Genomic DNA, 14561 nt, shown 5'->3' on the forward strand with positions numbered 1-14561 from the left:
TGTCTACTGGTTAGTGCTATCACTCCTGCAATGCAGTAACATTTCCTCAGTTTTACTAAATGGAAATAGTTGTGTTCTGATCTAGGACCTTAACCAAAATTGGGGCTCTAGTCCAGACCCCTAAAACAATACAAAATTTTCACCATACTCTGATGCAACAGAAGTCACTCTTCTGATAGCCAAGCAAAGTTTAAGGCATTACCCTGTTTAAAACAGTGGAATTTCTTGATACGATACCAGGCGGCAAAATCAGGAAACATTACATTTCCCAGTGTAGACAACTTTCACATTGAGCAAACAAACCATAAAAATAATCAGAATTTAGGAGATAGAGTAGGAAGAGGATTTATGACAAAAATTCAAAACAGATGGACCAAAGCACTTTATCTTTTGTCACTGACATTTTCTTTTTTTTTTAAAACAATATATTTTATGTTTCAAAGATCGATACAAACTCTCATAATCAAAATTGCAGTGTCAAAATTACTAGGCAACAATTTGTTTCAAATCACATTGAACTGCTGCTGCTGAAGCCACACGGAGCAGCAGAAAGGGGAAAGCACAAATCTCAAGTCATTAAGTTACTTGGTCATGCAAAATTACAACTCAACTAAAAAATAGGTTAAAAATATACTTAACTCCATTTCTTTACACAACTTATTAACTCTTGCTGACTTAACCATGGGTTCAAAATAAACTTAACTTACCTTGAAGTACTATATCTGTTTTGTTAAACATTGTTTTTGTGAACACCAGTGGCTTATGGTTCTGAAAAGAAAATTTGAATCATAAGCATTGGTCAAAAATAGCAAAGCAAGAAAAAAAATGATCAAAATAAAATTGTTTCAGGTATGTTTAAAAATTAGAACTATGTTCACTAGCGCCACTATTCTAGTTCTATCACTGCGTCCCCAAATCAAATAATAATTGTGTCACAAACTCGGAGGAAACCATTAATTCTTAAAGAGAAATCAGAATACCCAGTAAATTAACCGAAAGACCAAAGAAGTTCATGTTTAAAAAAATTTTTTTTTTTTAATTCTATATACATTTTTAAAAACTTCAAAGAAAGCAAGCACCAACTTAATTTTATGGCTTTTAATTATGTGTGCTAAAAATCTGATTTTACTTCTCCCCTACCCCCAACATTTTCACTTATCCAAAAATAACGTGAACGTTTATTCGCTTTTCCTGGTATCAGTCCTGGAGTGTGCCACAGCCCTCTGGAATTCACTTAAATTTCTCCTCAGAGATCCAGCTAGTCTCAGAGAGTATGACATTTCATGGGGATCTTTTCATCAACTTTTTGTCTAAGCAATTCTCCAATTTCCTTTAAAATCTCAAAAGTGTGGACTTCTCATCTCAAACTTAATGTTCACTGCATTCTCTAAGCAAAATGTTTATTTTCACAGTGTCACTGTAGATTTCTTCCTCTAAATTAGGCAACCTAGCAATCTATTTTTCTCCTCATGAACCTCAAGCAAGCTGCAACCAACACGACCAAACCTGCATCAGTCATCTGTGAGAAATACCCAGATCCCAAATCTTTTGCCTCTTCAGGGATGGCTAGGGCTCCGTCTTCTTTTATGGACAAGATTTTAGGGGTGGGGTTAGGATTAACTGATTCTCTATCACGTGGTTCATTGCCTCTGACCCTTACTCAAGCCTCTTTTTCTTTGCTCCTTAAGATGGGCAAGGACTTGACCGAGTGCAGTTTATATTGATCCATCTCACTTTTCAACACAGATGTTAAGCTGTTCTCTAATGTTCGGGCACTCCGATTGGAGCCTTGCTTCCGAAGTACAATTATGGAGGACTGAATAAGCTTTGCAAAGAGCTGTCAATTATCAGCCAAAAATGTTGGGCCGGATTCTCTGATTCTGAGACTAAGTGCTGACGCCGGCATGGGAATGATGGCGTTTTCCGATTGAAGAAGCGGCGCAAAAGATCCACCGATCCCCAGTCTAGTGGGGAGCTAGCAGGCACGCAGTGTTGATCACCCGGCTTCAGCTGCAGGTACGGCCAGAGAATTGCCGGGTCCGTGGCTGCGCATGTGCACAGCAGCGGCCTGCAGCGGCTGCACCGTGCAACATGGTACCTGCCGTGCACGGACCCAGCTTGCCAAATAGTCACCCCCTATGGCCAGGCTTGCCACTCCCGAACCACCCTCCCACCAGCGCCCTTAGCCCCCGCCAAAGCCCCCTCCCCGCCCACGAATCGGCTCTCCCCCGACTGTAGCGGCACTGGACTCAGTCCGCAGCCACCACCCTGGGTTCCCAAAAAAAGTAGCACGCGTGACCCCCGTCACCACAAGACAAGCCAGAGTGCAGCAAAATGTACATAGGTTAAATTAGGGGAAGGACAGGACAACATTTCTGTGCAACACAATAAATCAAAGCGGCAAACATATATATATATATACATAAATAAACTGTTTATTAATTTGGAAAATGCCAATAAAATGATTTTTTTTTTAAATGAGTGACCCACGCCTTCGGGAACTCGGCCCATCGGGGCGGAGCATCGAGGGAGGGCCTCAGGTAACGTCTTTTCCGGCTGATCACCAAACTTGATAGTCAGAGACCGGAGAATCCCACCCATTGCCTTTTATAAAAGAAATATATTTTTATTCAAGATTTTAACACAAACAGTACCCGAACACCACCTCCCCAATCCCTGGCTGCCCCTCTGAGAGCAAATGTTTCCTTTCCCAGGGCCAAAAAACACCAACAGGTCCCCAGCCACACAGAGACATTTGGGAAGAGAAGCGGACCTCTACCCCAGCAAGCCCTGCCTGCGAGCGATCAGTGAGGCGAAGGCCAAGACATCTGCTCCCGTCTGCAACTCCGGCAGGTCCAACATGCTAAATATGGCCTCATGTGGACCCGGCTTCAATTCCATATGCAGGACCTCGGACATGGTACTAAAATATGACCCCTGATATCTCATACACTTCGGGCAGGACAAGAACATATGGACATGGTTGGCTGGGTCCCTCCCACATCACTCAATTATCCTCCACCCCCTCAAACAGCTGGCTTATCCTCACCTTTGTTAAGTGCTTCCTATACACCACCTTTCGCTGAACCAACCCCAGCCTCACACACGAGGTCGAGGCATTGATCCTTTGCAGCACTTCACACCATAATCCTTCCTCCAGCCCCATTCCCAACTCTGCCTTCCATTTAGCCTTAATCCCTTCCATCGACTCGTTATCCTCCTCCATAATCCAACCATAAATCACTGAGACAACCACACTCTCCAACTCATCCTTCCTCCCCCCCGACAGCACGTCTTCCAGTAATGAGGGCAGTGCCAACATAAAACTTGGAAAAGTCGTCTTAAGAAATTCCGCACCTGCACATACCTAAAGCCTTCCTCACGCTGCAGCCCATACTTCACCCAACTCCTCTAAACTTGCCAATCTCCCCCCCCCCCCAGGAAACAGGTCCTTCACCTCTTTCACTCCTTTCTCCTCCCATCATCACAACTCAAACACATGATTCTCCTTTATCGGATTCCCAGAATATTTTCCTGGGGCTAGTGGCAGATGCGCTGTTGCCAGCACCTTCAGCCCCGACCCCTTGCAGGACTCTGCCCCCATCTGCACCCACAAAGCTTCCGTCTCCTTCTTCCAACCCTGCACTTTCTCCGCATTTGCCATCCAGTAAAGCATACCCCACCTTCGCCATCGCATCTGCAAACATTTCCACCATCAGCGGTGCCAACTTGACTTTTATAAAACTCCAGTGGGAACACATCCGACCCCGGCGCCTCACCCGACAGCACCTTCCCCATTATTACCTTCACTTCCTCCACCTCTCCCACCTCCAGCCATTCCAAACCTCCCTCATCGCCAACTCATCCTCTGGCGGCTCAGAGTTATATAACCCCATATAAAAAAGACGTCAAACACCCTGTTCACCTGCTCCAGAGCTACCATTGCCCCTTCTGTCCTATCCCTAATACACACAATCTCCATTGCCGCTGCCTGCCGACGGAGCTGGCCTGCCAACAATTGACTGGCCTTCTCACCATACTCACACACAACGCCCTGAGCTCTTCTCAACTACCAAACCGCCCTGCCCATAGACAGAAGGTCAAACTTTGCCTGCAACTCCTTCCTCCTCACCAACAGACCCGGCTCCCCCGCGCATCTCTCATCCACCAAAATCTCCTCTATCGGCCGCTGCCGCTCCTCCCGGGCCTCCCTATCCACACCTTAAATGCAATGACCTTCCCCCTTTTATAAAAGTCAAGTTGGTACCGCTGATGGTGGAAATGTTTGCAGATGCGATGGTGAAGGTGGGGGGGGGGATGTCCTTCAATGCCCCCCAAACCACCAACATTGAGACCTCCTCATTTCAATTGAACTCCGTATACTCCTCCATCACCCTCCCCATCTTGTTGTAAAAGTTTGGGTCCGCCAACTAGCCCACATCCAACCTCCACTCCTGCCTCTGGGCCAGCCCCCTCTCCATGACCACATCCACCCAGTGCAGCGCATAATCCAATATCACGATCGCCGAGTACTCTGCCTTCTTTACCTCCGCCAACAACGCCTTATGTCTACCGATGAGAAAAAGGAATACTCCAGGTCTGTGGAGGCAAAAAACTTCACAGATCCACTCCTCCCATCTTCATAAGTCCTACTCGCACATCTCCTTCCCTCATCTCCTTCATAAGCCCCCCGAGCACCTCTTCACCACCCCCCTCCCCACACCCACCCCTGGCCAAGACCTATCCATCCAACACCATATTCCAATCCCCCCCATTAGCAGCTGGTGAGTATCCAGGTCCAATATTCCTGCTAACATCCTCCTCACAAACCCAGCGTCGTCCCAGTTCGGGGCACACACGCAGACCAACCAACCTCCCCTCCAGTTCACCCATCACTACCACGTACCTGCCCCCTTGATCCGCCACCACCATCTCCATTTGCAACCTCACCCACTTACCCACCAGCACTGCCACCCCCCCCCCCTCCCCCAGTGCCCTACAATTGAAGCCAGAATGGAACACCTGACTCACCCAACCCTTCCTCAGCCTCATCTGGTCCTTTACCCTCAGATGGCTCACCTGTGACAGCACCACGTCTGCTTTGAGACCCTTCAAATGCAAGAAAACTCTCATTTCATTCAGAGATGGGTCAGCCATTGTTCAATGTTTACACTTCTAACACTGACCTTGGAAGATCAACACAAGTTACCTTGTAAATGAATCAACCAAACGTGTTCAATTTGCATTCATATTACAGGCAAACCCTATTTTTACAGAATGGGTTGAGGCTGAATTCTTTCCTTAAAATAGGATTTTCCTTAAAACCGGTATTATTCACCCTGGGTAGATCAGCATCTGCCAGCTTCTCACTCTGATACATGGATGGGGATGAATTGGCCAATTATAATCTAACAGGGCAGCACGGTGGCACAGTGGTTAGCACTGCTGCCTCACAGCATCAAAGTCCCAGGTTCGATCCAGGCTCTGCGTCATTTTCCATGTGGAGTTTGCACATTCTCTCCGTGTTTGCGCGAGTTTCGCACCCACAACCCAAAGATGTGCAGGGTAGATGGATTGGCAACGCTAAATTGCCCCTTAATTGGAAAAAATGAATCGGGTACTCTAAATTTAAAAAAAAATAATAATCTAGCTGGGGAAGCATGAGGCTGGGACTTTACGGATCACTCCCCTAAACAATAAGAAAAAGTACCTATAACTGAAAGGGAGGAGGTGGGATTTCAGAACAAGAGCAAGACTCAATATTTGCATGTCGTATGAGCTACAATCTCCATAGCAGCTGCCTCTCCATAGAACATACAGTGCAGGAGGCCAATCGGCCCATCGAGTCTGCACCGACCCACTTAAGACCTCACTTCCACCCCATCCCCGTATCCCAATAACCCCTCCTAACCTTTTTGGATACCAAGGGCAGTTTAGCATGGCCAATCCACCTAACCTGCACATCTTTGGACTGTGGGAGGAAACCGGAGCACTCGGAAGAAACCCACGCAGACACAGGGAGAACATGCAGACTCCACACAGACCGTGACCCCAGCGGGGAATCAAACCTGGGATCCTGGACAGTGTTATCCACTTGTGCTACCGTGCTGCCCAGACTCAGAAAATCCATTTCCCTGAGATACTTACTGCTTCGGGCCATAACTGTGGAGTCCCATGATCTTGGTTTCATCGCTTTTGAAAACCCGGAGTATGCCAGGGATTTACTGGAGGCAATGAATTGAAAATCCCAGATCCAGGTGGACCATGCCAAGAAAAAGTTGAGGTGGCAGCTACAGAAACTTTTTTAAAAATTGTTTAGTGGACAGATGGAGATCCGTTAATTTCACAACTTGGTGTTTCCCCGGATAGATTATAACTGGCTGATTCTTCCCCATCTTTGTCTTCATCACTCTCACCTCCGAGATCTGCCTACATTTTGAAAAAACCTCTTCCAGGAATTCACTCCTGTGAAACGCCAAGATGCTTCTTAGAAAGTCCCCACTCTCTGCTTTCCTCCACAACTTATTGAACAGGGAAGTGTGTGTTCAAGTGATTTCACATGGTTGAGGGGAGCAGCCAGCTCTGTAAACTGACATTTCCAGTAAAATGGAAGTACGTCAAAACGGGATTTGCCTGTTTCCAGTTTCTTAATGAAGTATTTTCATTTATCATACATTTCACACTTTAATGACAGCACAGGAGGAAACCATTTTGTCTGATGTGTCTGTGTCAGTTCTATGCAACAACAAATCAGCTGGCTGTAGCTCTTTCTCCATAACTCCAAAGTTTTCTCACTCTAGTTGCTTTTTAAAAAAATTTAGAGTACTCAGTTCATTTTTTCCAATTAGGGGGAAATTTAGCATGTTCAATCCACCTACGTTACACATCTTTGGGTTGTGGGGGATAAACCCACGCAAACACGGGGAAAATGTGCAAACTCCACATGGACAGTGATCCAGAGCCAGGATCGAACCTGGGACCTTGGTGCCGTGTGACTGCAGTGCTACCACTGCGCCGCCGTGCTGCCCTCACTCCAGGTGTTTATCCAATTTCCCCTCAAAGAGTCACACGCAAATCCAGCTCTACCATCTTCCCAGGTCGTGCATTCCAGACCGTTAACCATTTAAAAAAAAAAATTATTTAGAGTACCCAATTAATTTTTTCTAATTAAAAGGCAATTTAGCGTGGCCAACCCACCAACCCTGCACATCTTTGGGTTGTGGGGGCGAAACCCACGCAAACACAGGGAGAATATGCAAACTCAACAAGGACAGTGTCCCAGAGCCAGGATCGAACCTGGGACCTCAGCGCCGTGACAGACCTTAACCACTTGCTGCCAAATTTGATGAACTACTACTGGGCAGCAGACATTGCTATGGTTAGGAGGGGGGCAGTGGAGGCACGGTTTGTGTGGGGGCGGATGGAGGCAGCCTCATGTAAGGGGACCAGTTTTAGGCCACTGTTTTTGGTGCTCCTTCTGCTATCGCCGGTCAGGTACTACACAATGTTTTGACCTTTGCCTCCCTTTTTTTTTAAATGTTTTTTTTTAAGTTCTTACATTTGATACCCTGCCTCCCCCTCCTTTTTCTCTGCCGCACCGCCCCCCCCCCCCCCCCCCCACTTCCCTCCCTACTTCCCTCCCTTTCCTGTCTGTTCCCTGCGGCCCTGTTGGCTCGCGTGCTTCCCCCCTCCCTATTGGCTCCTGGTCTCGAACAGCTCCTGGAAAAAGATGGTGAACCCCAAATAGCAAACTTGATCTTCTCCAGGTGAATAAATTCCACCCGTCTGCCAGCCAGTCTGCAGCTGTGGGTGGTGCTGCTGATCACCAGCTGAGCAGGATTCCGCAGCAGGCGATTAGGGAAACAAAGGCAAGGGCATCGGCCCTCTTTCCCATGAATAGTTCTGGCAGCCTTTGCTTCCCTGATAGCCCGAGGATGGATTTTGTTGTGCTGGCGGAACCCAGAGCCACCGAAGGCCAGGGTATGGGTGAGCGACTTGGCGGAATTTCTGCAGCTATAAAAGATCAAGTCAGGGCAGCACGGTGGCACAGTGGTTAGCATTGCTGCCTCACGGCGCAGAGGTCTCAGGTTCGATACCGGCTCAGGGTCACTGTCCGTGTGGAGGTGGAATTTCTGCAGCTATAAAAGATCAAGTCAGGACAACATGGTGGCACAGTGGTTAGCATTGCTGCCTCACGCCGCAGAGGCCCCAGGTTCGATACCGGCTCTGGGTCACTGTCCGTGTGGAGTTGCACATTCTCCCTGTGTTTGCGTGGGTTTCGCCCCCCACAACCCAAAGATGTGTACGGTAGGTGGATTGGCCATGCTAAATTGCCCCTGAATTGGATAAAATGAATTGGGTACTCTAAATTTATTTTTAAAAAGATCAAGTTTGCCATTCGTGGTGCGGAAGAGGGGTTCACTTCGAGGTGGAAGCCGTATTTTGACTTTTTTCATGGAGGATTACGTCGTCAGCTGGTGGGTGGTGGTGGTGGTTTGGAGTTTTGTTTGGTCTGGGTAGCCTCTGGTTGGGGGGTTAAGGTTAGGGTTAGGGGAGGTGATGGGTGCCAGGGTGGTATGTGGGTGAATGGTGGTTTCTGAGGGGATGGAGGGGTTTTGTGGCCTGGTATGGTGGTTGGGGCTTGTATTTCCGTTGTCCTTTAGGTTTTGCCGTTTTTGTCTTTGTGAATGTTGAAAAATGCCTTCAATAAAATGTTTTTCCAAAAGGAAAATTGGAAATAAAAAGGATATTAAGGTCAAAGTTTATAGATTTACTTGAATGGCAAAATGTTACAAGTAGAGCCTCGAGATACAAGGACTGCTTCCAGTGGCATAAAAAGGTTAAGAGGATTAAACCGAGGTTTTAAAATTAATGAATATTCTTTGAAAAGGAAAAAAAAACTATTCAGACCAGTTGGAAGGCTCATGAAGGGAATTTTGAATTTATCGCTAAATGAATGATGAGAATTGTTGGAGCAATGACCTTTAGTCATTGTTTGAGATTCTCAAGCCAATTCATCACCTTCAGAAATGTGAACTTTTCAGATTATACTTAATGTTATTAATGATTAAGTTTGCTGAAATGTGAATTCTTTCTTCCTATGTCAGGAGTATCAAATATGCAGCCTACTCGTCCTGCAATCTGACCCTCAAAGTACACAAAACTCAGTCCTATTCGCACATATCTGGTTGCCCTGTTTGAACATATCGGTCCAAAAGCTTGATAGGTCTGTGTTAACACGGTTGTTTATTTAATGGATAAAGGCTAAGTCGAGATACTAAGATCAGAAATTAAATGAAAAGGAAAATTATACACTTCATTTTGTTTTCTCAGATTCTGTGATATACACTTGTGACCAGAAAGACAAAACCTGTACAACAATGGCAATGTTTCTGACATCATCCATTAACTGTCCACTCCTGTCAAGTACAGAACAGAACAGGCCCTTCGGCCCTCGATGTTGTGCTGAGCCATGATCACCCTACTCAAACCCACGTATCCACCCTATACCCGTAACCCAACAACCCCCCCCTTAACCTTACTTTTTAGGACACTACGGGCAATTTAGCATGGCCAATCCACCTAACCCGCACATCTTTGGACTGTGGGAGGAAACCGGAGCACCTGGAGGAAACACACGCACACACGGGGAGGACGTGCAGACTCCGCACAGACAGTGACCCAGCCGGGAATCGAATCTGGGACCCTGGAGCTGTGAAGCATTTATGCTAACCACTGTACTACCGTGCTGCCCAAAGTGATGTGCATAGCTTTCTGATTAACTTTCAAAAGGGAATTTGGAAAAATACATAAAGGGAAACATGTTTGTGGGCTGTGGGGAAAGGGCAAAGGAATAGCATAAATTGAACAACTCTTTTTTACAAGAAGTGGCACAGACATGATGGGACAAATATCCTCATGTGCAGTACGATGAGATATCCTCCAAACAAGACCATAAGACACAGGAGCAGAATTAGGCCATTCGGCTCATCGACTCTGCTCTGCCATTCAATCACGGCTGATATGTTTCTCATCCCTTTGATCCTGATATAAATTAACCAATACGATTATTTAAACCAAGGCAACCCCCATTTGCGATGCAAAATGTATAATTTTGTGGAAGAGAAAGACCAACATGCTGCGATAGTGGAGTCGGACACTTTAGGAACTTTCAAGCGGTTATTGGATAGGCACATGGAGCACACCAGAATGACAGGGAGTGGGATAGCTTGATCTTGGTTTCGGACAATGCTCGGCACAACATCGAGGGCCTGTTCTGTGATGTACTGTTCTATGTTCTAACATAATTTTCATCTATGTTTTTCAATCACAAGTAGAGCACGTTTTTGAAATTAAACTCTGGAATCAAGAGGCGGCAAGGTGGCGCAGTGGTTAGCACTGTTGCCTCACGGCCCTGAGGACCCAGGTCCGATCGCAGCCCTGGATCATTGTGGAGTTTGCACATTCTCCCCGTGTCTGTGTGGGTCTCACCCCCACAATCCAAAGATGTGCAGGCTAGGTGAATTGGGCACACTAAATTATCCCTCATTTGGAAAAAAAGAATTGGTTACTCTAAATAAAAAAACAAACAAATTCTGGAATCAATACATAGATTATCATAGAATTTACAGTGCAGAAGGAGGCCATTTGGCCCATCGAGTCTGCACCGGCTCTTGGAAAGAGCACCCTACCCAAGGTCAACACCGCCACCCAATCCCCATAACCCAGTAACCCCACCCAACACTAAGGGCAACATTCTGACAAATGCTACTGAACCACACTGCAATATAGTAGAAATTTACAGCGTAGAAGGCCATTGTGTACCTTGTGTTGCCCTATTACGTATTTTCTTTTTATTTACTAAATGATTTGTTTTGAGCTGCATGCAAAACAATACTTTTCACTGTACCTTGGTACACGTGAAACTAAACAAATTCACTCCATTTGGCTCATCATGTGTGCTGCCAAAAAAAAACTATCCAGTCTGATCGCACTTTCCAGCTCTTGATCTATTGCAGGCTATGGCACTACAAGTGCATAACAAAGCATAGGTTAAATTTGCTAAGAATTTCTAATTACCTTTTCAGTTTGAGAGCTCCAAGCACTCAATATGTGCTCGCAATGAAAATAAATCGTCATCGCCCTTCTAAGGTTTCTTTACTTTAAAACTCTAGTCTGCCCTGTCCCTTTGCTATCGATCTCTCTGCTAAGGGATCCTTCCTATTCTTTCTATCTCAGCCCCAAATAATTTTAAAATCTCTCCTCAGCTTCCACTGAAAAACAGAACAGCCTATTGTGGTGAGATAACCACTGTAGTTATGTGTACTGCAGTAGGGGGATGTATGCCTGTACCTGTAATACAGGTTCCTCCGGTAAGCCCCTGCCGGCTAGCTCCGCCCACAGGGAGCTTATGTATAAATGTATGAGAGCTGCTCAGACCCTTAGTCTACAGTTGCAGATGGAGGGACAACATCGTACAACAATAAAGCCTCTATTGAACCAGTCTCTCGGCTTTGAGTATAATTGTTAGCGCTACACCTATCCAATCAATTATTTCTTAAACTGATTCAAAATCAAGTAACAGTCCAAAAAGTTATCCAACAGCACACACTACAGTTTAAGATGCTTATCGGAAACAATCAGTACATCATGTTTTACAGCCAGTTCTTTGATGAGGAGTAGTTTTGGTGCTTGCAAAAGGATCGAGAACAAAAGGGCACAGATTTAAAGAGAAGTGTAAAAGAAGCAAATGTGATGTGAGAAAGAACTTTCACACAGCAAGTGTTTCAGGTCTGGAATGCACTTGCCTGGAAATGCAGCATTCAATTCAGGCAGTTTTAATTGAAAGGGCATCAGATGATTATTTAAAAAGAGGAAACAATGGGCAGGGTTATAGGGAAAGGGCAAGAGATTGGCATGGAGTCATAATAGTCATTCAGCGAGCTGGTGCAAACATGGTGTGCAATGACCTCCTTCCACACGATAACAATTCTCTTGATTATGTGCTGACTGGTGAAATTTGTACTTGCTTGAAATGAGAATGTACAGATTGAACAGTAGGTATGGACCCAGCAGCTTGGGAGATCTAGATGTTTCAACTTTTCCAGTTGATGCTTGGCAGGTCTAGCAGCATTACGGATGGATTTTCCCCATGTTCCAGCTCAACAGTAGTTGTTCCACTTATTGAGGTCTATTTTTCACACATACATACATGTGCACACATTTATCTTTGAAATACATGATCTAAATGATAACATTGGTGCGATGTGTTTTTGGTCACTGTGGGTGGGTGACAGGCTGCTGTCGCTCCTTGGCTGACACAACAGTTTGCAGCCCCCGAGTAGCCCCAGAGCAAACTGTTGCCAGCGGGCGCAGTTACTCTACACATTACATTTTGCATCACAGGTCGGATCCCTGCCAAATCAGCAGCCAGCACCCAATGCCGCCATCTGCCCAGAGTGCGAAAACGCCAACAACTTGATTTGTAAAAAAAAATAATTAACTCACCGGCCCCACCGTCTGGCTCCACAAGCCGGGCTCTGGTACAGCCTGGGCGCCGCGGGTAAAGAAGAAGGCGGAGAAGTAAAGAGCAGAGAAGACCGAGGCCTGCGTTGCCCATCTTGATCCTGACCGCCCACCTCGAGCCATCTTTCCACCGCCTCACTTCGCCCCGCCCCTCGCTGGCTCACCTGTCAGCCGATGACGTCATGGGCTTTACCTGCCGGAAGCTTGCGGAAGGGGGCGGGGCGGGGCCGATGGCTGGCGAGAGAGAGAGACAGCGCGCGCCGCTGCCTCGTCACTGCCGGCCCAAATGCGCGTGCGCCCGCAACACATCATGTCACGTTCTCTCTTTTTTTAAACTGCCGCGTCGATCGCCGTTCACGTGCCTGAAATTCGCATCGCGGCCAACGATGAAGGGACGGTGGTAGATTCGAGTCCCCGGTCTGCGCACCGACTCTTGGTCTCAGGATGAGACTTTCAAAAGATTGGATTTGAATTGGATTTAGCTTTACCTACCGAGCTACAGTGAAAAATATTGTTCTTTGTACAGTCCAGGCAGATAATTCCATACATGAAAAAACTTAGGGGCAGCACGGTAGCATAGTGGTTAGCACAATTGTTTCACAGCTCCAGGGTCCCAGGTTCGATTCACGGCTTGGGTCTCTGTGCGGAGTCTGCACGTTGTCCCTGTGTGTGCGTGGGTTTCCTCCGGATGCTCCGTTTTCCTCCCACAGTCCAAAGATGTGCAGGTTAGGTGGATTGGCCATGCTAAATTGTCCTTAGTGTACAAAATTTCCCTTGGCGTTGGGTGGGGTAACTGGGTTGTGGGGATGGGGTGGAGGTGTGGGCTTGGGTGGGGTGCTCTTTCGAGGAGCTGGTGCAGACTCGATGGGCAGGGTGGCCTCCTTCTGCACTGTAAATTCTATGATAAATACACAATGTCATAGACATCGGGTGAAGCAAATGAAGTGGAGTACTCAGTGGAGAAGATGCATGAAGAGATTAATTCAGTCCATAAGAGGGTCATTCAGGAGTCTGGTAGCAGCGGGGAAGAAGCTGTCTTTGAATCTGTCAGAGTGTATTCTCAGACTTTTGTATCTCCTGCCCGATGGAAGAGTTTGGGAGAGAATAACCCGGGTGCGAGGGGTCTTTGATTATGCTGTCAGGTTTCCCAACGCAGCAGGTAGTGTAGACTGAGTCAATGGCTGGGAGGTGGTTTCGCTTGATGGACTGGGCTGTGTTTACAACTCTGTAGTTTCTTATGGTGTGCTTTTATTCGTTCATGTGACAAGGGCATCGCAGGCTGTGCCTGCATTTATTGCCCAGCCCTAATTGCCCTTGAGGGGGCAGTTAAGTGTCAACCACATTGCTGAGGGTATGGAGTCACATGTAGGCCATACCAGCAAAAGGATGACAGATTTCCTTCCCTAAAGGACGTTAGTGAACCAGATGGGTTTTTACGACCATGGTTTCATGGTCATCATTCGACTTTTAATTCCAGATTTCTATTGAATTCAAATTTCACCATCAGTAGTGGCGGGATTTGAACCTGGGTGCCCAGAGCATTACTCTGGGTCTCTAGTTTACTAGTCCAGTGACAACACCATGATGCCAGAACCTCCCCTCGACCCTGGGCCGAGCAGTTGCCATACCAAACTGTAAAATTGGTAAGAGCCAAAGTGGACATGGCAAGTTTCCTTAGTTTCCTGAGGAAGTATAGGCGATGCTATGCTTTCTTGGTCTTAGTGTCGCATGGGTGGACCAGGACAGATTGTTGGTGATGTGCACACCTCGTAATTTGAAGCTGGCCAACCATCGCCACCTTGGCACCGTTGATGCAGACAGGGATGTGCAGGATACTTTGATTCCTGAAGTCCTTAGTTCAGCTCCTTAGTTTTGCTGACGTTGAGGGAGAGATTGTTGTCGGTACACCTTGCCACTAGGTTCTCCCTCCTGTACTCTTTGAGATCTGACCCACTACAGTCGTGTCATTAGCAAACCTGTAGATGGAGTTTGAGCCAAAGTTTGCCACACAGTCACGTGTGAAGAGGGAGTATAGT

The 14561-nt window shown here is 46.6% G+C and overlaps 1 protein-coding gene across 2 annotated transcripts in view; it reads right to left on the reverse strand.

Annotated features, from left to right (window-relative positions):
- The window catches only part of tmem87b (transmembrane protein 87B), an 84608-nt gene extending 71804 nt beyond the window's left edge, over window positions 1–12804 (reverse strand). For both annotated transcript variants that reach the window (XM_038799108.1, XM_038799107.1), the window contains exons 1-2: window positions 12508–12804; window positions 708–768 (exon numbers count right to left, since the gene is read on the reverse strand). In XM_038799108.1, the coding sequence (XP_038655036.1) occupies window positions 708–768; window positions 12508–12648 (202 nt within the window). In that variant the 5' untranslated portion in view covers window positions 12649–12804. The remainder of the gene's footprint in view (window positions 1–707; window positions 769–12507) is intronic.
- Window positions 12805–14561: the final 1757 nt, after the last annotated feature.

The sequence above is a fragment of the Scyliorhinus canicula genome, chromosome 6, assembly GCF_902713615.1.
Source record: "Scyliorhinus canicula chromosome 6, sScyCan1.1, whole genome shotgun sequence".
In the NCBI taxonomy this organism is placed as follows: Eukaryota; Metazoa; Chordata; class Chondrichthyes; order Carcharhiniformes; family Scyliorhinidae; genus Scyliorhinus; species Scyliorhinus canicula.